The 24846-nt window shown below is 44.1% G+C and overlaps 1 protein-coding gene across 1 annotated transcript in view; it reads left to right on the top strand.

Annotated features, from left to right (window-relative positions):
- The first annotated feature begins 8597 nt into the window (after positions 1-8597).
- Positions 8598-24846, top strand: part of SKI (SKI proto-oncogene) — a 133611-nt gene continuing 117362 nt past the window's right edge. The window contains exon 1 of the mRNA XM_070956304.1: positions 8598-9955. Within this exon, the coding sequence (XP_070812405.1) occupies positions 8954-9955 (1002 nt within the window). The 5' untranslated portion in view covers positions 8598-8953. The remainder of the gene's footprint in view (positions 9956-24846) is intronic.

Below are 24846 nucleotides of genomic sequence, written 5' to 3'. Positions count from 1 at the left end.
TTATCTGGGCTTAAAAAAAACTATGTAAGGTTAGTTCTAAGAGGAGAGCTGTAGGCTTAGACCAAATGCTCAAATCAAATCGTTTTATTACAAACCACAAGGCCGGGAAAAAAATGGTTGATAAAAAAAAAAAAAGTAGGTGAAGTTAATGGCAAACCGTTTCTGTAGGTTGCCAAGGAAAATTGCATGGATGTTTCTTATGAAGAAGTCACAACAGTCAAAATTCGGCACTTTTTGCCTTTTAATGATAAAACTTCTTAGAGGACTATCCTTGCTGAGCACCTTATGATCTTGATAGTTAGTCAAACTATTGCGCAAGGTTTCGTGATGGCATCAATACGCACTTTCTAAGAAAGTGTTTTATTCATTTATTTAATCAATTGATATAACCACCCATCCCAACACATTATTCTGGGCGGTGAACAATGGTAAATCCATGCTTTCTTTCTTTCTTTCTTTCTTTCTTTCTTTCTTTCTTTCTTTCTTTCTTTCTTTCTTCCTTTCTTCCTTTCTTCCTTTTTCTTTCTTTCTTTCTCCTTTTTGTCTCTCTCCCTCTTTCTCTCTCTTTCCTTCTTTCTTTCTCTCTTTCTTTCTTTTTCTTTCTTTCTTTGTCTTTCCTTTCTCTCTCTCCTTTGTTTCTCTCTCCTTTCTTTCTCTCTTTCTCCTTTGTCTTTCTTTCTTCCTTCCTTCCTTCCTTCCTTTTTCTTTCTTTCTTTCTCTCTCTCTCTTTTTCTTTCTTTCTTTCTCCTTTCTGTCTCCCTCTTTCTCTCTCTCTTTCTTTCTCTCTCTCCCTTTCTTTCCTTCTTTCTTTCTCTCTTTCTCTCTTTCTTTTTCTTTCTTTCTTTGTCTTTCCTTTCTCTCTCTCTCCTTTCTCTCTCCTTTCTTTCTCTCTCCTTTCTTTCTTTCTCCTTTCTGTCTGTCTTTCTTCTTTCTTTCTTTCTTTCTTTCTTTCTTTCTTTCTTTCTTTCTTTCTTTCTTTCTTTCTTTCTTTCTTTCTTTCTTTCTTTCTTCCTTCCTTCCTTCCTTTCCTTTCCTTTCCTTTCCTTTCCTTTCCTTTCCTTTCCTTTCCTTTCCTTTCCTTTCCTTTCCTTTCTTTCTCTCTCACTCCCAGACACTTTTCCTGCCTCCCTCCGTTCTGTGGGGGCCATCAAAGAGAGCAGCCCAATCATCTTGTCAACCCTTCTCATCGCTTTGAACATCTGGTAGAGCAGGAGGTCAGCTCCAGAGAATGTCCCCACCCTGCCCCACCCCACGGCCTTTAAACAAGACGAGGCCGGTAGAAATATGTTTATTTTCCTCGCTGGAAGATAGGGAAGGGGCAAGGGGTTGCAGACGGAGTCAAGGGTAGAGCGGGGTTGTTTTGCTGGCCAATGAGGGAAACCAAGAACCCGAGAAACAAACAGCTTTGTTAGATATGGGAAGAAATGAATCCTTCTGCTTTGGTTTTCCTTCTGGGCTTTGAGGCATCTGTGGGTGGACTGGAGCTGGCAGGCCGAAAAAGAGCACCCACCAATCACAGGGTTGAATAGTTCAAGAAGTTTACGAGACTGTTTGTGTGCCAGAAGCGGTCGGCTGTGGAGCCAAGAAGGAAGGAAGAGAATAACCTTATGGTGCCAGAACCCTTCCTCCAAAGCCTGCTTTCTTTTTCTTTCTTTCTTTCTTTCTTTCTTTCTTTCTTTCTTTCTTTCTTTCTTTCTTTCTTTCTTTCTTTCTTTCTTTCTTTCTTTCTTTCTTTCTTTCTTTCTTTTTCTCTTTTCCTTCCTTTCCTTCCTTCTTTCCTTCTGTCTTTCTTTCTTTCTTTCTCTTTCTCTCTTTTCCTTTTTTTCTTCCTTCCTTCCTTCCTTTTGTCTGTCGGTCTGTCTTTCTTTCTTTCTCTCTCTCTGTCTTTCTTTCGTTTTCTCTTTTCCTTCCTTCCCTTCCTTCCTTCCTTCCTTCCGTCTTTCTTTCTCTTTCTCTCTTTTCCTTTTTTCCTTCCTTCCTTCCTTCCATCTTTCTTTCTTTTTCTCTTTTCCTTCCTTTCCTTTCTTCCTTTCTTCCATCTTTCTTTCTTTCTATTTCTCTCTTTTCCTTTTTTCCTTCCTTCCTTCTTTCCATCTTTCTTTTTCTCTTTTCCTTCCTTTCCTTTCTTCCTTTCTTCCATCTTTCTTTCTTTCTATTTCTCTCTTTTCCTTTTTTCCTTCCTTCCGTCTTTCTTTCTTTCTTTCTTTCTTTCTTTCTTTCTTTCTTTCTTTCTTTCTTTCTTTCTTTCTTTCTTTCTTTCTTTCTTTCTTTCTTTCTTTCTTCAATGCAAAATAATCAAGAAAAAGGAACATAGAACACGGAATAACAGGGTTGGAAGAGACCTGGGAGGAGGAGGAGGAGGAGGAGGAGGAGGAGGAGGAGGAGGCAAGATGGAATATAATCGTAGTCTTGACATTTCTTTAAAAATAGGTGCTCTTTTGCAAAGTGGTACATCCTGTCAATCAGGCTATATGTCATGGGATTTATGAGTGGTTGTTGAGCTTCCTTCCTTCCTTCCTTCCTTCCCCTTTCTTCCTTCCTTCCTTCCTTCCTTCCTTCCTTCCCTTCCTTCCTTCCCTTCTCCCTCTCCCTCCCTCCCTCCCCCCCCCTCTCTCTCTCGTAACTGCCCTTCCATCTTTTTATTATGCGATAGAAATAGACAAGCAAAGCTTGTTTATTGTCTGCTGTTCTCTTGTGGGCAGCCATTCCCTCATTCTCATTCTAACCAGCCATAATTGCAGCTTTAATCATTTGTACTGTCTCGTCTCCTTCTTCCTCCCCTTTACTATTTCTTTGTGTGTCATCACTTTTAGATTTTTAAGGCTAAAAGCAGAGCCCACTTCCTCAGGCCTGTCTGTAAGCAGTATTGTGTCAAAAAAGAAGCAGGGAGGTCTACTACACCCCATCGACCTCTTGTGCTTGAGCTTGTGCAGAAAGCGTATACAGAATAGTCCTCGGTTTATGACCACAACTGAGCCCAACACTTCTGTTGCTAGATGAAACATTTGGTTAAATGAACTTTGCCTCACTTTACGACTTTTCGTGCCACGGTTGTTAAGTGAATCACCGCAATTGTTGAGTCACACAGCTGTTAACGTGAATCTGACTCCCCCCCGGTCGACTTTGCTTGTCAGGTGGTCACAAAAGGGGATCATATGACCTGGGATCATATGACACTGTTGCAGCGTCGTATCTATGTCACTGCAACCGTCATAGATACGAGCCAGTTGCCAAATGTTTGGATGTTGATCATGTCACCATGGGGATGCTGCAACGGTTGTTAAGTGTGAAAAAACCCCATCATAAGTCACTTTTTTCCCCAGTGCCGTTGCAACTTCGAACGGTCGCTAAACGAGGACTGTATTGGAAGTCGAGGACTTGCCTATACGTTAAACCTAGTTGAGAGTGCTGGAAATGGAAGATCAGCCTTTTTAATAAGAGCAACTGAAGTTGTGGCTGTCCCCTAAAACCTCCAAAGGGCCTTCAAAGTCATTGAAATCTGAATAATATTGACAATAAACTTTCACAAAAGCGAACGGGGATACTTTCTCATTTTAGCCGAGCAAAGTTTTAAAACCGCTTGGATGGGCCCCGTTCGCTCAACGGCATCAACCGAGATGCCCCTTCTAAAATTTGTAGGCTACAAATATTTTTTTTCCCTTCCATTGCTGCCATTTGTTCTGGGCATTAAATTTGTGTTGGTCAAATATATATATATATATATATTTTCTCCTTTGTTTTCTTCCTGGAACTCAGTTTGGGATTGTTAATCAAGACAAAGACTTGCATTGTGGCATCTGTGAGTTCAGATGCTTTGTGTTGCATGCCACTTGGTACAGCCCCAACATAAAATTTCAACCTTCATCCCATTTCTTCTGCTCCAAGAAAAAAATCTTTTCTTAAACCCAGCGACTGGATTTGAACATCCAGATACTACTGGGTCGGAGTGATAGAACGGCTGAAAGCTTGTTCTAACCAATAGTTTGTATATTCGTGGTTTTCTTGGCACGCCGGATGTTGAAAAAGTCAGTTTTAAGTGACAAAATGGAAACTAGGGTTGAAGTCATGGATGTTTAGGAGCTGATAAAATGGAATTATGCCAGGGGTGAAATCCAGCAGGTTCTGGAGAACCGGTAGTGGAAATTTTGAGTAGTTCGGAGAACTACCACCTATGGCTGGTCCCAGGGTAAGGTGGGAATGGAAATTTTGGAATATCCTTCCCCCAGGAGTAGGGAGGGAATGGAGATTCTGCAGTATCCTTCCCCTGGAGTGGGGTGGGAATGGGGATTTTGCAGTATCCTTCCCCTGGAGTGGGGAGGGAATGGAGATTCTGCAGTATCCTTCCCCTGGAGTGGGGTGGGAATGGGGATTTTGCAGTATCCTTCCCCTGGAGTGGGGTGGGAAATGGAGATTTTGCAGTATCCTTCCCCTGGAGTGGGGTGGGAATGGAGATTCTGCAGTATCCTTCCCGTGGGGTGGGAATGGGGATTTTGCAGTATCCTTCCCCTAGAGTGGGGTGGGAATGGGGATTTTGCAGTATCCTTCCCCTGGAGTGGGGTGGGAATGGAGATTTTGCAGTATCCTTCCCCTGGAATGGGGTGGGAATGGAGATTTTGCAGTATGCCACTATGAGATGAACTAAGCAAAAGTAAAAAAAAATTCCACCAGGTTGATTAAAAACGTTTTGGAATACAAGTAGTGCTTGACTTGCTACAGTTCATTTAGTGACCGTTTTTCACAGTTACGACCACTGCAGCATCCTTATGGCCACGTGATCAAAATCCAGACGTTTGGCAACTGACTCATATTTATGACGGTTGCAGTGTCCCCTGGGTGTGTGTGTGTGTGTCACGTAATCCCCTTTTGTGACCTTCTGACAAGCCAAGTCAACGAGGAAATCGGATTCGCTTAACAACCGTGTTACTAACTTGACACGTGCAGCGATTCACTTAACAACTGTGTCCAAGAAAGGTCGTAAAAGGGGGGGGGGGAAATTCACTTCACAAATCTTCACTCGGCGACAGAAATTTTGGGGTCAATTGTGGCCACAAATCGAGGAGTACCTGTACAGTACAGGAAATAATTTTATCATGACGGGAGAGAAAGAAAGAAAAAAAAATCACACTCAGAATCTCACAGTTTGAAATCCACACCAGTAGGGGGTGATCTTTCCTATGAGTATCATATAAATTGTGATAAGAAAGGTGAGCATCTCTTATATTAAATATTAGGAGGAGGGGCAAATTAATTATATCATCTTCAAAAACAATGTTTGATTTACTACCATATATTTACCACTTCCTCCCTTATGGCAGATTTAATCTCTAAGGCATGTTTAGCTCCCATTTTAAAACAGGAGGAAATCTTCGCATATTTTTTTTTTATACCTCTCCATAATAAATAGTCGACAGTGTAACGTTGAAAAAGGCCACAGAGTTTGTTTACCTGGGGCCCCAAAAAAAGTAGCTTACAAAATATAAAATTTTACTTTTTTTGGGTGAGACAATTATGCATGGTAGAACTCCTCTTGTAACTTGTGCTTTTTTTTTTTTTTTTTTTTTTGAGGCTGTGGTTGATGACATTTAATTGCAGGTATAAATTTAATAAATTAAAACCTCTTGATTTGGTGGCACAGCAGCAAATTTAAAGCTTTACGGCTTCATGAGCAAATGCTGCGCCATGCTGAAGCTTGCTCTACTGTGGGTCACAAAACATACCAAATGCCGAACCAAATCAAGGAACCCGTATTATATTTTGGGGGTATTGTGTCGCCCAAATTTATGACTGTATATGTCTTGTTTCAAGGAAAGGCCTAAAGTGGTGTTTAACACCAGAATTGAAAAATCAAAGACAGCGTGGCCTTGATTTTATATGTAAAGTTTATACGGGTTGATATTGATTGCTCCTTGATCATTAAAAAATATTTCAGTATAAGAATTGTAGTGGATATCTCCTAAAGTCTGCCTCATTAAAGTGCCTGGGACAAACCACACATATTGAAGAGGCCTGTTTGTCTTGGATTTCCCTCCACCCCCCCCCCAAAAAAATGGTACAGGTAGTCCCCGACCCCGGGACACTGCGGTCGTCATAAATATGAGTCAGTTGGCAAGCGTCTGAATTTTGATCACATCACATGACAGTGCCGATGCTGCAACAGCCATAAGTGAGGAAAAACAGTCATTAAGTCGCTTTTTCCCAGTGCCGTTGGTACTTCAGACGGTCACTAAAGGAACGATGGAAGTTTATACGAGGCGGAGGTTTAAGCAATTCATGAATGATCCTGCATAGGTTATCTGCCATTTGTCAGAAATGGTGTAGGGGGCTCCTGATTGGGCGGGGGGTTGGACTAGATGACCTACAAGGTCCCTTCCGACTTTTGTTAATCTGTTAATCTTTCCCACATTACACTTCGGCTTAGATGCATTTCGCAGTGAGGTTCACAACATATTTCTTTTGTGATAATTTAGGCACCGTTGTATGTATGTATGTATGTATGTATGTGTAGAGATAGATAGATAGATAGATAGATAGATAGATAGATAGATAGATAGATAGATAGATCCCGCAGTTCGCTCATCCCTCGAGGTTCAAGATTTGGTTTGTTTTTTTCCTTCGGGAACTCCAGGCAATGCTCATGAACAACAACGGCCCTGTGAGGTAGGTTGAAAAGAACCAACCCCCCCACATCCCCAGTGAGTTTCTTTGACTGTGAGCCCGTGTCAAATCACTAGTCCAGGAGTCAGCAACCTGCAGCTCCGGAGCCGCATGTGGCTCTTTCACCCCTCTGCTGCGGCTCCCTATCACTCAAAATATGCGTCACAACCGCCAATGTGCGACACCCGCCGGCACGCGATTTATTGAGCTTTTCAACAACCCCCCCCCCCCCCGGTAGGCCAACCATGGATAAATCCAAAAAAAATGAAAAGTTTCAGAAGAAAACAGAACCTTTAATTCAACTACAGAGGCTAGCTCGAGAAACAAGTCAGGCACGGGAAGGGTTTTGTGGCTCCCGGTGTTTTCTTTTCTGTGGGAAAGCAGGCAACAAGATTGGCAGTGTCTTCCTATTGCATTTCTCCCCTTTTTTTTTTTTTTTTTTGTGCAAAGATCCAGGATGAATCCCTATCATATATAAGGGATATATATATATCGATAGGCAGGCAGGTACTACCTGGTTAGTCTTGACCAGTCAGCCTGGAGGCCTGGGAGTGACCCACCTGTCCGCTCTTTCCACCTGGGCAGTGTGTGGGGGGGGCCCTCCCTCCCTGCCTGAGCATCCCACGTGTTTCCAAACCGGCAGCTCCCCCCTCCCTCCATTTATCCCCCCCCGCCCCCTTTTTAAACCCCACTTCGGCAAAACCCGCCCTGCCGCTCCGTCTTTCTGCGCAGGCTCTAGGTCTGGCAACCGCAGGCTTTATCCTCCCCTTCCTTTCGTCGGGTTTGCATCTCTCTCCCCCCCCGCCCCCCTCGTTCTGTCTGTGTAGGGCCCGCGCGCATGTGCGTGGCTTGGCTCGCCTTTTGCGGAACGAGGAGGAGGTGGAGGAGGAGAGAGAGAGAGAGAGAGAGAGAGAGGCGAGCCGGGGGGAGGCGGCGCCGGTTCCTGGAAGAGCCCAGCCTGGGGAGTTGGTCACATTCTTGGCTGGCATTCAAGAGCTGAGCAGACACCAACAAACAGAGGAGGTGGAGGAGGAGGAGGCGGCGGCGGCGGCGGACGACGACGGAGAGGAGGAGCAGCAAGCAGCAAGCAGCAGCAGCAGCAGAAGCAGCAGCATCGCCTCGCCAGATCGCCCGCCCGCCTGCTCGCCTGCATTGAGCTCAGCGCCGCCCGAACGTCCTCAATCCGGGCTGGAGCGAAAGTGAGCAGGGCCGGACGGAGGGGACTGCTCGTTCTCCGACCCTCTCTCCACGAGACAAGAGGGGCGAGATCAAAAGGACAAGCCGGTCCTCGCCAGACAGAGACAGACAGACAGCCAGCCAGCAAGCAAAGCAGCAGCGCTTTTTTTTTTTTTTTGCTTTCCGCCTCTACCGGTTCGCTGCTGGGCAAAGGGGAAATATCTGAGACTCCCGGGGATCTTCTTCTTCTTCTTCTTCGCCTCCTCTGGCTTTTGTGGCGGACCATGGACAGAAAGGCATCGGCTTCCCCGGCGCCAGGAGTTGCCGCTTGGATCCCGGACGGATCTCCCCAGGGTTACTAAACCAGCCTTTCCCCCCCCCCCTTCTCTCCTTCCAGATCGCTTTTTATCCCACCCCCCCTGCTCGTTAGTTTTGGGGGTGGGTGGGGGGCAGAGGTTTTTTTTTTCTTTCTCCCACGGAAGAGAGAGGGGGGGTCCGGGGGCATTGCTTTCTCTCTCGCCCCCTTCTTTTTATAACTTTTTTCCCTCCCTCTCTCTCTCTCTCTCCCCCACCACCGCCCCTTCCCCGAAGATCTACTTCTCTCTCTCTCTCTCTCTCTCTCTCTCTCTCTTTCTTTCCCCTCCCCTGTTTTTTTTGGCTGCGGGGCCCAGAGAGAATTTTTTCTTCTTCTTCTTTTTTTTTGGTCCCCCCTAAAACTTGGGGGGGCGTCGGGAGGGAGGGAGGGGAGGGGGGCGCGAGGGAAAAAAGGAAGCCCGGAGCGAAAGAGAAAAGAAGGCGCATCCAGAAAGCCGGGAAATGTGAGATCGTGGCTGGCTCCTTCTCGCCCCTCCGGCGTTAAAAAGAGAGGAACCGTCTGAACCAGGGGAAAAAGGGGATTGTGGGGAGGGGAGAGGTGAGAGAGAGAGAGAGGGCTGCCTTTTTGGAATCGCCCCCCCCCTCTCCCTTGTGTTTGGAAAGAGCCCCCACCCCCCAAAAAAAACCCCACCACCCCCCAAGGCTGGAATTGGGGCGCCTTTCCCGCGGGGCCCCCCAAGCAAAAGGAAAAATTGGGCGCCGCAGGAACCAGGGACGCGGGGGGACCTCCGCAGGCAAGCCGCCGAAGATGGAGACAGTCCCTCGGAGCGGTTTCCAACCTCACCCAGGTTTACAGAAGACGTTGGAGCAGTTTCATCTCAGCTCCATGAGTTCTTTGGGTGGCCCCGCTGCTTTCTCAGCTCGTTGGGCTCAGGAGCTTTACAAGAGGGAGAGCGCCAAGGAAGCAGCGGTGGCTGTGTCGGTCTCCTCTTCATCCTCATCTTCATCCTCCTCCGTGATGGCCCCTGAGCATCCTTTGCCTCCTCTGCCTCCCATCCCACCACCTCCTCCTCCGGTGATGCCGGGCCCTTTCTTCATGCCTTCGGACCGCTCGACGGAGCGCTGCGAGACCGTCCTGGAAGGCGAGACCATCTCCTGCTTCGTGGTGGGTGGCGAGAAGCGGCTCTGCCTGCCCCAGATCCTCAACTCGGTCCTGCGCGACTTTTCCCTCCAGCAGATCAACGCCGTCTGCGACGAGCTGCACGTCTATTGCTCCCGTTGCACCGCTGACCAGCTGGAGATCCTCAAAGTCATGGGCATCCTGCCCTTCTCGGCGCCCTCCTGCGGCCTCATCACCAAGACCGACGCCGAACGCCTTTGCAACGCCTTACTCTACGGGGGAGCCTTCCCGCCTGGCCGATGCAAGAAAGAGCTAGCCGGGGTTGGCACTGCCAGCGCCTTGGAGCTGGAACTGGAGCTCACCGAGCGGAGCTTCAAAATCTACCACGAGTGCTTTGGCAAATGCAAAGGCCTGTTGGTACCCGAGCTCTACAGCAGCCCCGGTGCCCCTTGCATCCAGTGCCTCGACTGCCGGCTCATGTACCCGCCGCACAAGTTTGTCATCCATTCCCACAAAGCCCTGGAGAACCGAACTTGCCACTGGGGCTTCGACTCGGCCAACTGGCGAGCCTACATCCTCCTCAGCCAGGATTATGCCAGCAAGGAAGAAAAAGCCAGGCTGAGCCAGTGCCTGGATGAGATGAAGGAGAAGTTTGACTACAGCCATCGGTACAAGAGGAAGGCGCCCAGGGTGAGCCAGGGCTTGTGGGGGGGGGCAGGCGAGGGGGGGTCTCTATATTTGGGGGGGCGTCATCATGGGGGACTTGTGGTATCCCCCCTTCAAAGGAAGAGGCCTTTGCTGATAACTGGAAAGTCAGAAGGTGGCTCCAAGATGTTGGGATTTCAGCAGACCTCAAAAGAGAGATTTGAACTGTAAACCCAGAATCCTTGCAAGCGATGTTGCTGGGTGCTTGGGACAAGTTGCTCGAGATGCTTGGGATGTGGGACATTTACCTCTTGGCAGAGGGGATATATATATATATATATACCCAATCCTTCAAGCTTCCTTATATCATGCCTGGGTCAGTTTTTTTTTTTTTTAGCTTGTTACCTGGTTGGGGCTTCTGGTATTCTGACCTTCCTGGAATTAACATGACTTTACGGTGAGGACGAATGTGAATGAATCCTGAAATACATTACTAATAATGTTCTTGGAATCTGCTTAAGGCAGTTGTGTTGTGCCAGATGGTCTCTTTTTCTTTTTTTCCCCATTTGGAAAGCAAGTTATCTCGAGTTCTTGCTTGGGTAAAAAGATGGGAGAATAAATCCAATCTACGTGCCTTTCCTCTGGATGGGAAGGGCTGATTTTTTAAATTTTTTTTAAGTAAGCGTGCAGCTGTACTTCTGGCAAGAGGCTTGTGTGTCTCTCTGTGTGTGTGTGTGTGTGTGTGTGTGTGAATCTCCAAAACTGGCTTTGTGCACACAGCAGAGGCTTTATGCTGTGCCAAAACTCAGTTTGCAGTAATGTGGGTGAAGCAGAACAACTCTTTGGTGTGTAAACGAGGTTTACAGATGTGCAAAAAAAACCCCCACAACAAACAGAAAAGGATACATCAGAACTCTTGGATGAGGCTTGCAAGAAAAAAAAATTAAGTGGAAAGATACAGATTTAAGTTGTTTTGTCCATCTTTGGGAATCAGCAGTGGCTTTCTATCAAAATAAATCCTTTTGTCTTTTTAATAATTTGGGGAATGTGACGAGAGTCTCAAAACTTGTGCCCTGAATCCTTGGGTCAAAGAAAGATCTGCTGTTATTAGCCATTGTGTCTTTTCTTTCTGCATTCTTACATGCACTTGCCTTTCTGTTTTGTGGTCTCTCCCCCCATCTGTATTTTGTATTTTATGGTTAAATTTACATAGGGTACACAGAAAGGTTTGCTGCGCTGCAGTGGCATTTCTTAAAAATGGAGAATTATGTTGCGTAGTCTGTAGTTTTCATCGACCTGCCGTAAATCTCGGGACTCTATAAAGTGCGTGAACTTTAAAAGAAAGAAGTAGTAAATTAATCACTTTTCCTTCCAATTTACCGAATGGGATAGAATTGTCATATATATATATATATTTATTTACACACACACACATTATTGCTGATTTGAAGAAATCCAAGGTGTTTTTTTCTCTATCCCTCTCTCTCTCTCCAGTCCTCTGTCTCTTTATTATTTCACATAGGGAGAAATTTTAACCAATCAATAAACGCATAATCCGAGAGATTCCAATTGTACTAATTCAGGGCACATATAAATACGATTGGGGTTTTAGGATGTGTGCACAGGCTGTTTATTTTTTGATACCCAGCATTGTCTGGTTGTGGCTGTCTTGCCAACAATTTTTTGTACGCGGGTTAAATATACACTCCGGAAATCGATGTGTCCATGCCAGGGCAACTGGGGAATTTGCCCAGCCAGACAGCTTTGAGAGGACATTGGTACAATATCCTCTTTATTTCATCTGCAAAACCGTGTTCAGTTCCCAGAATCCCTGGGGTTGGTGGTTGGGTGAGAAAGTGGCGCGGTGCGGAAGCCATGCCTTGGCACCAGGCCTGGGGAATAAAGTAGAAAGGTTGGGGGGGTGTTCTCTTGAAAATAATAATAATAATAATAATAATAATAATAATAATAATAATAATATCCGGTGCGATTTAGTCTGCCTCCTCCATTGCCTTGGGAAAAAAAAAACAAAAAGGGGAGAAATTTTTAAGTTAGCTCTGCCATCGTGCAGGATTGTCAAATTCCTTCTGAATCATGGGGGATTTACAAATCTGTAAATCTGAAGAAAATCCACTTGATGGCTGGCAGGCAGGCAGGTGGAGGTGGTGGGGGGGAAGCTTTTGGTATTTTTTTTTTCTCTTTAAATTCCTATGCATCTTATTTTGGAGAAACCCACCCACTCAACCCACAACTTTTGAGGCCACCGGGTCTGCCTGAAAGCAAGCATGCACCGCAAAGGAGCCTAGTAATAAAAAAATAAATAAGTTTTTTAAAAAGGGGCAGAACAAAGAGACAATTTAAAAAAAAAAAAATCCTCTCTTCCTTCCTCCTTGTGTTTGCTCTCGAGTTTCCACTTTTTTTGAAGAAGAGGAAGCCATTTTCTGGGGGACTTCCCTCCCCCTCCCCTTCTTTTCCTTTCCTCCTCCACCCTCCAGTCTCCCAGAGCGTCAGTGTAAGAGCTATTGTCAGAACATTGGAGTCTAAAGACTGCACATTATCTCTCATAGACCAGGACTGGATGCGGCGTTAATAGCTTGTCTCCCTTTGGCTAATCATGGGCTAAAAGTAGCAATTGGCCTGAATGTCCTTCCTGAGTATGAATAAGAAGAGGAGGAACAGTGAAAAAATGATGTATTTGGGGAGGGGTGTGTGTGTTTACTTTCATTGTAAGTCCTAGCACTTTTATTATTATTTTTTTTTAAAGTGTCAGAAATCTGCTTGGTGACCCAGGAGTACAAACTTCAAAATGTACATTTCCTAGTGTTTTTTCTAGCTCTGTCAAATAAAAACCATCCCTTTCCGAAGACTCTTGAACGAGGCTTTTGAGCTGCAGAAATAAATTCCCCATAATTAATTAATTAATTAATTAATTAATTAATTTTAAATTTGATTTATATGCTGCCTTTCTCGGGAGACTCAGGGCGGCTTACAATGCGTTAAGCAAAAGCCTTCCTACTTTTGTATATTTATATACAAAGTCAGCTTATTGCCCCCACAAACTGGGTCCTCAATTTACCTACCTTAGAAAGGATGGAAGGCTGAGTCAACCTTGAGCCTGGTGAGATTCGAACTTACAGTAATTGCAGACAGCTGGTGTTAATCACAATGCTATCAGTCTGCTGAGCCACCAGGCCCAATTTATTTATTGGTTCGATTTATATGCCGCCCTTCTCCAGAGACTCAGGGCGGCTTACAATGCGTTAAGCAATAGCCTTCATACTTTTGTATATACCTGCTTAGTAGGGCTTTCGCCACCCCCCCATAAGCGGTGTTCTTTTTTATACAAAGTCAGCTTATTGCCCCCACAATCTGGATCCTCATTTTACCTACCTATGGTGGGAATGATGACTTTGAAAATAAGGAACAAAAGATCCGCTTGGAAGTACCCATGAGGTCATCTAATCCAACCCATGCACTCTTTATTCCAGACAAAAGAGCAAGCGCTAAGGGATCTTTGTGGCTTTTAAAAGCATTTCTTTCATTTCATCCCCCCCCCAATCTATCATAAAATTTGTGGAGGGTTCTCATTTAGGAGAATGCAGGTTAGAAGTATTTTTTCCTCCCCTGTCATTCTAAAATTGATACCATTTTGCTTTGGTTTAAACCAGCCAGGATGAGAGAGGTAGACCTCCATAGTTGAAGCTATATTGTGAGAATAGAGTAGACTTTAAGGTTAGTTTTAACTGCTGCTTCTGCAGCTTGAATTTGGCTGTAAGTGCTTGTATTTTGGGAAGGCCTCTCTGTTTACCTGTCTTCCATGATTTTTCTCCTTCTGCTCATCAGATCCTGTTTCCGTCCAACTCTGAGCCAAGAGAATAGTTGTTACACTGCAGCAAATAATCATCTGGAGAATAATAAATCTGTGTATAAAGTTGTGGCGAGAGACGAATAGCATTAAAATAAAGTTGAGATCTGTGAGGGGAGGAAATGGTGGTGGTGGGGCAGGGGAGTAAATCCCACTTAATCTTCACCTGGGCTGCCTAAATTTTGGCTTGGCTGACTTCTCTTTTCCCGTTTTAACCATCGCTCAGTGCTGTTGTATTGCTGGCGACTGCCTGCAATGCCATATAAGTAATCCTCGATTTTAATTCACTTAGCGACTGTTCGAAGTTACAATGGCACCGAAAAAAACATGACTTGTGACCGTTTTTCACACTTATGACCGTTGCAGCATTTCCCCAGGGACACGTGATTCACATTTGGGATGCTCGACAACCGATTCACATTTACGACCCAGATTCACTTAACAATGGGGTCACTAATGTAACGTCTGCAGCAGGGATTCACTTAATAAATGGGGCAAGAAAAGTCATGAAAATGGGACGAGCTTCCTTAACGAACGTTTCACTTAGCAACATAAATTTTGGGCTCATTTGTGGTCGTAACTTGAGAACTTTCTTAGTAACGGGGTTGTTAAGTGAACCTGGCTTCCCCATTGAAACCGTCATAAATAACATGCCAGTTGCCGAGTTGTATTAATTTTGATCATGTGACCACTGGGCCACTTCAGTGGTCGTTAAGTGTGAAAAACGGTCATAAATCACTTTTTTCCACTGCTGTTCTAACTTTGAATGGCCATTAAACGAACTGTTGTAAGTTGAGGACTTCCTATGCTTAGTCAGTGATACTGACTGGGGGAATTCTGGGAGTTGAAGTCCACCCGTCTGAAAGCAACAAAAGTTGAGAAACACTGATCTATATTTTATTTATTATTTACAGCTGGAGTTAAGCCTTTTTTTTTTTTTTTTTTTTGGCACTTCCTGAACGTTTTAACATTTTTTCTTTATTTTTCTTGGGATTAATCTTTCCCATATGGACTTTGAAATCTCTTTAAAACAACTGCTGGACTTTGTTCTCCTGTGTTTCCCCCACCTCCAAAAATGTGGTATGTTTCTTTTTCTTGGGTTTTTCTCCCTTTTCCATGATAACTTTTTAAACAACTTGCAGACAAGAGCTGGCTGATTCCTACTTTCTGTTTGTTTGATGTGTCTGAAAACAGGAACCCTTTCTCTTGTGGAATACTATTTCTAGGTATTTTGAAGTGCTTTCCTTTACAGCTTTCTTTTTTTTGTTGTTGTTGTTGTCACGGTTAAAGGAGTTTAAAGTGATTGCCTGAGACATGAAAAAGATACCAGGTTTTCCACTTTTGACCTAATCTGGCTTGTGCTTTCCTGCAATTTTTACTTCAACACAAAAATTCTGAAGCCTTATGGCTGCTAAAATCACCAGGCTGTCTTGAATTTGCATCTGTTTCCCCGAAAATAAGACCCATCTGGAAAATAAGCCCTAGCATAATTATTCAGGATGCTCCTATTATAAGCCCTACCCCCCAAAATAAACCCCAGTTAAGATCCTCATCCGGGTGGACGCATTTAGTACCGTATTACCCTGTAAATAAGATCCAACTGGAAAATAAGCCCTAGCATGATTTTTCAGGATGCTTGTATTATAAGCCCTACCCCCAAAAATAAGCCCCAGTTAAGATCGTCAGCCAGATGGGTGCATTTAGTACCGTATTTCCCCCAAAATAAAACCTAACCAGAAAATAAGCCCTAATGTGTCTTTTGGAGCAAAAATTAATATAAGACCTGGTCTTATTTTTGTAGAAACACAGTACTAAGCTAGGATACTTTTTGGGGGGAGTATTTATTTTGCACTGAACTTAGACCGAGCTTTGGCATAGTGTAATTGTGCAAACTTAAGTCATGTTATGTTTCGTAAGCCATGATTTATAGCTTCGTTATGCACCATCTGGGCTATCTGGACTTAATGGAATGTGTGACTCTGGCTGGGTTTACTCTGTTAAGCTGTAATGTCATTGTGCCATTGTGTTAAAACTAAATACCCGTTTTGTGGCTTTGCACGTATGCTAGTAAGGAGCATCCTGTTGGAATTCCCTCATTTGTAAATTGATTTTTTTCCCTCAACCTTTTTCTCAGAATGTGCCTGCTTTAGCAAACCTTTCCAAATTCAAGAAGGCTCTTTTTTTTTACACATTTTCATAGGTCTGCAAGAAGGACAAGTAGCTGGTAGAGAGAGTACTGTTTAAAGATCATGGTCAGATGAGTGTTTATATGTATGTATAGTTGTTCTTTCAACTTGGCACATTTCAGTTCCCAGAATCTCCATGGCCGCGATTGAGAATTGTGGGAAATGCAACGTCCATACATTTGGAGGCGGGCAGTTAGGAAATACTGATCTTTTTTCTTAAAAATGCATTGCCCTAGGTCAGGAGTCAGCAACCCGCAGCTCTGGAGCCGCATGTGGCTCTTTCATCCCTCTGCAGTACCCAGAAGACTTGCTGGCCGGAAGTATCTTATCCGGAAGCACCTTATCCGGCGCGCATGCCCCCCGGGCAATATCTCTTTCTGGCTGTGGCCCTGACGAGCACGCATGCACAAAGTGCGCCCTTTTTGGCACTTGGTGCCAAAAAGGTTCGCCATCATTGGTATAAGGCATAAAGCCATAAAGGAGCCCCTGTCTTGGGAAGAATAACTCTTCCAGTACAACTCTTTTGGGTAGATTGTTTCTCAAAACTAAGTCTTCTGTGGATTGCAACTGGGGGTGGGGGGAGAAATGTGGTTTTTGATGAGTAAATTACCATGAACTGCAGGATGCTGATCCCCATGCTGGACTAGTGAGCACTCTGTGTGTGTCTTTTTAACAAGACTCTAGCCAGACAACCCTTTTTGTGCTTGGTGTGAGACGCGAACTTACGCACACCCTTCTCCCATGGGCGGCACTCTCCAAATATTGTCAAGATGGCACCTCTTTGGGGAGCATCAAGTTAACAAAAATAAGTTATTCAGTTGTGAAAGTATAATAAGCTATTGTTGAAGGACCACATCCCTGATCTTCCAGAGCATCGTTATATTTTATTTTGCATTTGAATGAAGATGATAGAGAAGCCTGAATACTGCGATCATTTTATAGAAAGGATTGTGACATTTAATCTAATGAATCAATGTGACCTTAAGTGCACGTTAAAGTCATAGGAGAGAACAATTCTATTCTATTCTATTCTATTCTATTCTATTCTATTCTATTCTATTCTATTCTATTCTATTCTATTCTACTCTACTCTACTCTACTCTACTCTACTCTACTCTACTCTACTTCTATTCTACTTTACTCTACTCTACTCTACTTCTATTCTACGCTGTTCTACGCTATTCTATGCTACTCTATTCTGTGATACTCTATTGATACCCCATTGATAAATCAAACTGGGGGAATCTTCTTTTTCTTTTTTTACCCATATGTAATTTTAATAAACAATTTGACATTATTAAGATGTTCAATCAATTGCTGTTTTTTTAGCCGAGATGCAGCCTTGATTTGAGTAAATCACCAATTGGGTGCTCTTTGGATGGTTTTGATTGCAGTCTCTTGAAATCTTAATGAGAAGGTGTCAGACTAAAGAAGGCCCATTGGGAAGGAGCATTGGGAAAATTTCTATTTATACTCAAATATGTAAGGAAAAAAATAGTACTTACCTATCAGGATATTCTATTTTACTTCCAAGGCCCCTGGTTCAAGGAATATTATACAACATAAGCTTTTTGTTTTAATAGAAATATGTGAAACGTAACTTCCTTTCCAAAGGTTTAAAGGAAATACACAGAGACCTCTCGAAGCTTTGTGGTTGAGGTGTGGAAACATGCCCAGAGACAGAATTTTTCCCCACGTGTCTTTAGAGTTGAATAAATCGTTATCGGTCACCAATAAATAATAATAAAACAACAGCTGAACAGACACAAGAGAAAAAAAAACACCAGCCTGCTTGGATTCCCATGGTATTGTGTTCCTCAAATCAATAAAAATGACATTTGTATCCTTCTTTCCCTCCTTTTTCTTTTTTCTTTTTTTTGGTTTGTTCTGCAAACTTCTGTTCAATTCAGTGGTATCACGTTAAAAGGATAAGGTCATGGACTCTATAATTGCCTCTTGGTTTCCCAATCCCTTCTCTCTCTCTCTCTCTCTCTCTCTCTTTTTTGGCTAGCCGGTTTGTGTAATGTCTGTCTCAAACAGTTGAGTAAGGGCATTGAAGCTGCAGACAGGATGTTAAGTGTTAGGAAGTCTGGGTGAAATATAACAGAAGCTCCAGTATATGTTGAAGGATGCAGGCAGTAACCAGCTTCCAGCTTCAGGTGCTGCCCTTGCAATTTTGCAGAAATCTCATCTTTTTGAATTTTTGATTTCTGGAGTTTCTTCTACCAGGATTATTTCTCACCCACCCCCTTCTGTTTTTCTTCTTCTGCTCACTGAAATGGTTGCACAAAAACCTCGTTTTCTTTTATTTAAGGCTTGCATCCTTTGCTTCCTTCCATCCCCTTTCGTTGTTGTTAAATGATGCAGACTTTTAAAGCCCGAATAAATTCTGTGGATGTCATGAGTTTTAAGCTGAAGCTGAAGCTGCTTGCGAAGCTGAAGCTGCATTTTGGATTTTTTGCAAGCAGCAGAAGGTTTCGAAATCTGCCTCAGTTCTGTTCTGCTTAACTGTTCGTCTGTCTCTTCGGGTAATTTTATAAGGAGCAGGTTGATTGTCACGAGCGAATTAAGGAAATAGTGTTCTTCAAACTGTGGTTTATCAGGGTAGCTAGGATTTCACATTAGCCTCTTAGTTTAGATTTGCCTGCATAATTCTTGTATCCCAGTTTACCTTATTTATTTTTTTATTTTTGGGGGAGAACAGCTGACAAAAGCTCCAGCTACAGACGGCCTGCAGTCAGTTAATATTTTTATATTTTTATGGATGCCTTTGTGGAAGTACGATGCTGCCACTTCCTCTCCGATGTATTATTTTTCTGAAAGTCTCGGTCAACACAAAGTCTAGCACCCTGGCCAGTGTTTCAGACACACTGGATATCCAGATGCCACACATTGTGGGGTTTTGAGAGGCTTCACCAAACACACACCCTCTGCTATATGGATTCCTTTTCCAGAAGCTTTGGACTGTACTGAGTCTTGGAAGACTTCTAGTGGCGAGGAAAATAGCCATGAAAATATATGCCTTTTTAGTCTTTTCCTGTGTTTTTTTTTTTTTTTTTGGTTTATACGTGACCCACAAATCTCTGCTTTGGTCTGCAATAATCTATGACTACTGGAGAACAATCAGTTACAATTTTTTTTTCCCTGTACAGTATTTGTTCCCTGTGTGGATTTTTTTGCAAGCCAGGTCTGATAAGCCTTTAATCTCACCTTCAGAAGTAAATTTCTCAGTATGTATGATCACACGAGAAAAGTACCAGTGGGCAAGTGCTATCGTAGCATTTTCCGAATCCCCTTTATAACCATGAAATATATCCTTAATTAATAGACTGTAGCAATAAGATACACTCCACCTCCCTCTCGCTTCTCATCTTTTGCCGCCTCCCTCTAACGCAGGGCCTGTCAATGGAGAATATTTGTACAATGTGGTAGAACCAGCAAGCCGGGAGCTTCAGTTTTTCCCCCATCGTGGCAGTAAATCTCTGGGAAAAACCCTGGTTTGAAGCAATTGAGTTGTGGGCAAACCCATTTCCTGTTTCTGGTGTAATTATTAGGAACCCTTTTTTTTTTTTCCAGTTTAGTTGTCGCGTTAAGACATTGGGTTTCCCTTTCATACACTTTGGAGGCAGAAAAATGGATTTTAAAGAGCCTTTGCAATCTTGGTGTTTTAAGAATATCATGGATAGCCAGGAAAACATACAGATAGGACAAATCTATCCAGAGTTTTATCTCGAAGTACGAATGACCAGGCACAGACTATAGGTAGTCCTCGGCTTACGACCACAATTCAGCCCAAAATTTCTGTTGCTAAGTAAGAGATTTGTTAAAAGCGAGTTTTGCCCCATTTTTACGTCCTTTCTTGTCACAAGTGAATCAACTTCCATTGTTAAGTTAGTCAGAAGGTTGTTAAGTAGATCTGGCCTCCCCATTGACGTTGCTCATCAAAAGGTCACCAAAGGGGGTTCGCTTTTGTCCGTCCTAAATACAAGTCAGTTGCCAAGCGTCTGGATTTTTATCACGTGATCATGGGGATTCTGCAAACGAGTACGATTATAAGTTGAAGGCCATCTGTATCACATTTTGGACACAGCTTCCATATTTCTGGGCAAAACGGAAGGAAGGAAGAAGAGAATAACCAGCATGAAGTTGGGAGACTAATATAGATCTATTTTGGACTGATTGGTCCTCATCAGTTAGCCACACCCTTACCCTATATTCCCTCCCCATAGAGGCTAAGTACTAGTAGTAAATACTTAGCCTCTACGGGGAGGGAACATAGGGTAAGGGTGTGGCTAACTGATGAGGACCAATCAGTCCGAAATAGATCTATTTTGGACTGATTGGTCCTCATCAGTTAGCCACAGGCAGCAATAGGCAGTCTCCCAATAGGCAGCAAAATGCTTGCTTGCTGTCTGAAGAAGCCTAGGATAGTGGATGTGATTTCACTGAGCTATGGCTGCAAACTTGGTTTATATATATAAACCAAGCAATGAATGCTCCATTGAGAGAACTAAAGGATGAGGACGGATCCTCTTGGAGGAAAGTTTCTGTGTTGGTTGCTAAGAATGGACCCCAAGACGATGGCACACTTCATCAATCAAACCACAAATTCTGCCTCCAGAGGCTTCCTAGAAATCCTTTTTGGCTTTTGGGTTTTTTTTTTTGGTTACTTAAAAGAGGACTTCCTTCGGGCTATTGATAAGTGTGTTTTCAGAACAGAGAAAGCTTTTGAGGGTATATATGCATGTCTCTCTGGTGGCTCATTTTTTGCCGACGTTTTTTCAGACAGGAACTTCCCGTGTGCTGAAATCGATTCCTCCCAACTTCCTGGATGCTGTTTCCTGTTGAGAAAGAAAAGTTTGTTGAGTGGCACTTCTGACTTGAGTTTGAAGGATTGCTACTTTTTTTCCCTCCCCCCTCTTCCCCATCATTTGCAACCTCACGGGCTACTCCCCTCCCCCACCCACCCACCCCGCTTTCCGATCTGGGGGAGAAAATACCCATTTACCAGAGAATTTCCACGTTCTTAGTGGAAGGAGGAGGAAAACCCACAGAAGCTGCAGAGCCCAAGGAAAGAGGAATTTTCAGTTAAAACAAAGGATGCTCTTCTTAGTCACTTAATGGTTGGAGCAATTAGAGGAATGACACACCCTAATAATAATGGGAACGTCAGCACTTTGAGCAAAAAAATTGAAGCTACTTTTCTTTTCCCAACAAGTCAAACCATTTTTTTAAAAAAAAAAAAAACTAATGCAAACACACAGCTAAACAGGAATCTCGTTTTATGGAATCAGCATTCAGAGTTTCAGGAATTATTTCTTTTTTTCCCCCCTAGCCCTGTGCTTTTAAAAAAAAACAAAAACAAGCCAGATTAAAATCTGAAGACTATTGAAGTGCAGAGTGGGGTGCTTTGCTTCTGAATGACACCTCCCCCCCTCTTTTTTGGGGGGGGGCAGAGAGGGCTGCTTCAACAGATCTCAGTTTTTGTGGTCTCTCCCAATCCTCCCCCCCCCCGAGTTTTAGTGACAAGTGCCTATTTTGTGCGGGTTCTGCCTTTACACAGGATGGAACATTTTAAAGCAATATGGGGGGGAAATATACCCCGTTGCACATAAAACATTTACTAGAGAGAACGCCTGGTTCTGAAATGAGTGCTTATCGGGGTTAAGCTCGCCTTCTGCAAAGTTATTGTGAATGAAATAACATTCATGCTTGCTGTTGGTGTTTTTTTTTTTCCTGGAAAATGTCGTGTTTGCCTACGTCCGGGTGATTTTTTTTTTTAAGAAGTGTTGTAAGCTCGTTTCGAAGAACAGCATATAAACATCAAGTTCACCGAGTCTGTTTGGCATGGTTTGCAATTGTAGGAGAATGTAGCTTAGGCTTTGTTTAAAAAACAAAAAACAAAATTATTAGTCATTTTCTGTCCAGTTAGATCAGGAGAGAGAGAGAGAGAACATGCCCAGAAAATTAGCAAAAGCATTTTGCTATTTTGCCCAAGAAACTTACATTTGATGTGCCTCGGTGAGGATAGGAGTGTCTTTAAAGGAGATTTTCTTTATATACCGTTTCCAAAAAGACTTCATCTTGAGTTGGCACACCATTTTGATTTTTTTCTGCGAACTATATATTTCTGCTGGCTTCCAGAATTCAGCTTGAAATTTTAAGTTCCTTTTTCTTTAAGCCTGCTCTTCTTCTTTTCCTCTTTTGTTTGGCTGGATGAGAAGTTTGGCAGGAAATGTACTGAGGCTAACAAATATACCAGCTTCAGTGTTTTTGTTGCCTTTTGTTGTTGTTGCAATGCTTGAATTTCCATTTTTCAGGGGGTTTGGTAAGAAAGCCTGTAGAGCTAGTCCTCGACTTAACAACGGTTGTAAGTCGAGGATTACCTACTTGGCAGGCTGAAGAGAACTTCCCTGTCAACCAGAGCTGATATTCAGCCGGTTCGGATCGGTTCGCTCGAACTGGTAGCGGAAATTGCAGGTGGGCTCATCCACCCGCCCCGGCTGTATGCCGTCTTATTTAGGCACATTTTTGAGGCTTGGTGAATGCGCAAAAGGTGCGCATGCGCAGAAGTGGTGCGCACGAGCGAAGCGAACGCACGTGGGCGTGCGCTCACATTTACGAACTGGTAGGGAAAGTAACTGAATACCAGCCCTGCTGTCAACATATATCAGAGGATTTCCAGAGGCGGTTCAGAGAATAGACAAGGGTTTACTGATTTAAGAACAGAAGGAGGGTGAAGAGAGGGGGAAAAAAAGCAGAAAATTGAAAAGGTGGCCTATATAGTAAAAGGTTGGATTTCCCAGCGCTGCAGTCTGCGAATAGGATATCGTTCCCTGCGAATAGGATACATCATTCACCAAGGCACCTAATCTTGCTGAACTGTGTCTGAGAGAGCCTCCCACCAAGTCAGCCCATTCCTGATAAGGGGTTTGAAGTATTTGGAGAGTTGATTTATAGCCCCTCGTCTGATGTGAAGGGATCTCTTTCAAACACGTCCGGCCAGAGGAGAAGCCCCTCCTTTTTCGGTGGCTCTTCCCCCCTCTTCCAATCTACGCAGTTTTTTGAGCCTCACCTCTTCCCAGCTGGGCTGGGGAATCTAGTGACACCCAAAAAAGAAGCCACGGGGGGGGGGGTAAACTTGGTTTCCCCCCTTTATGGGAAAGCCCTCTCTTGAGAATTCCTGAATGAAAAGTGGGTCCTAAGAGGAGAGCTTTTCACACCACACCACAAAAAGAGCGGTGCGGTTTGACCTACGAGGAAGACTTTTCGAAAGTTGTACATTTCACCGGCCTGTCTTTATTTCCCGGGCCTGCCTGTCTCTTCATGCCTGTCATTCACAGGGCCTGAAAAGAGACACCCTTTCTATTTTGTGCACTCGGGGGTCTAATTTGCATGAAAACAGATCCTTTTGTTCCCACCCGGGGGACCCTCTGGATTTCCCTGCCTCTGAGCATAATCCTCTGTGACATCACAATTAAGTTCCCTCGGAAACCATGGTGATGTCACACACACGGCAAGGAAAGAAAGGGGGGGGGAGAATTGAATGGCCGAACAGGGGGCTTTTCTCCCCACCCCCACCCCAGTATAGTAGGTCATCCCATATTTGGGGATGTCATTTGGCTTGCTTTGTTTTTCTCCTTTCCCCCAGGACAGAGGTCTGTAACCTTAAACACTGAAAAAGCCATTTGGACCCGTTTCCTACAGAAAAGAAAACACCGGGAGCCACAAAACCTTTCCTGTGCCTGACTATTTCTTAAGCAGCCACAAAACTAGCATATGTAGTTTGAATTAAACGTTCTGTTTTCTTCTGAAACTTTTATTTTCTTGGATTTTCGCGCATTGGTGGTTGTGACGCATATTTTGAGTGACAGGCAGCCGCAGCAGAGAGGTGAAAGAGCCACATGCGGCTCCAGAGCCGCAGGTTGCTGACTCCTGCCCCAGGAGGTGCCATGGGAAGAAATTCCCCGTGTTTAGGATTTTTGTGACGATCTGCCACCGCAGACGGCGGCTTGCCAAATTTGGCCTGTTTCGTTATAATGGAAGACGCGTCTGTTTCAGCTTTGGCACCATTTGCCACGGAGAAGAGGCCGCTATTTTGTGGTCGGTCACAAACCCGAATTTGGAAAGCTTTTTTCTCTCTCCCTGCCACCAGCATTTCTCCAGTTGTCGTTGTTGTTTTAAAAACAACAGCTCCACATCAACAATCCCTCTGAAAACTGTGAGGCTCAGTTGCCAATTTCAGCTGTCTCCTCTCCTCTCTTCTTCCTTCTCTTTTGGGCTCGGTCTTAAAGTCTGCCTTAAAGCATCTTGGATTGTTGGGGCAAAGTTGATCTGAAGCAACCGTAGAATTTGACTCGGCCCGAGAAACGATGGTTTTGTGTAAGAAGAGAATAAGGACTTGATCTAAGGTGGGCTCAGCGGCTAAGATGCTGAGCTTGTCGATCAGAAAGGGTCGGCAGTTTGGCGGTTCGAATCCCTAGTATAGGTCTCCTGCGTGAGCAGGGGGTTGGACTGGATGACCTCCAGGGTCCCTTCCCACTCTTGTTACTGTTACAATTGATTTTTCTAAGGGGCCCATGAAAAACCGCGAAGGGCTGAATCAATAGGGCTGTGAAGGTGCGTAGACAACACACACGCATACGTAAATGGGGGGGGAAATAAAAATCCCGCTGTTACCTTCAAAGTAATAGCAAGGCCGTTGTACGGCTAGTCCTTGATATATGACCACAGCTGAGTGCATACATGCTAGAACTCGGAAGTTTCAGCTTTTCCGAAGTGCGGCCGCCACCAGCACGCGCGAAGGTTCGCCATTCACTGCCCTAGTTTGTTGCTAGTTGCGAAGTTGTGTCCGACCCATCGCGACCCCATGGACATCGTTCCTC

The sequence above is a fragment of the Pituophis catenifer genome, unplaced genomic scaffold (assembly GCF_029215685.1).
Source record: "Pituophis catenifer annectens isolate HBS135680 unplaced genomic scaffold, rPitCat1.0.hap2 SCAF_18, whole genome shotgun sequence".
NCBI lineage: Eukaryota > Metazoa > Chordata > Lepidosauria > Squamata > Colubridae > Pituophis > Pituophis catenifer.
The sequence above is the reverse complement of the archived record's forward strand: the minus strand, read 5'-3'. Positions and strand labels throughout refer to the sequence as shown.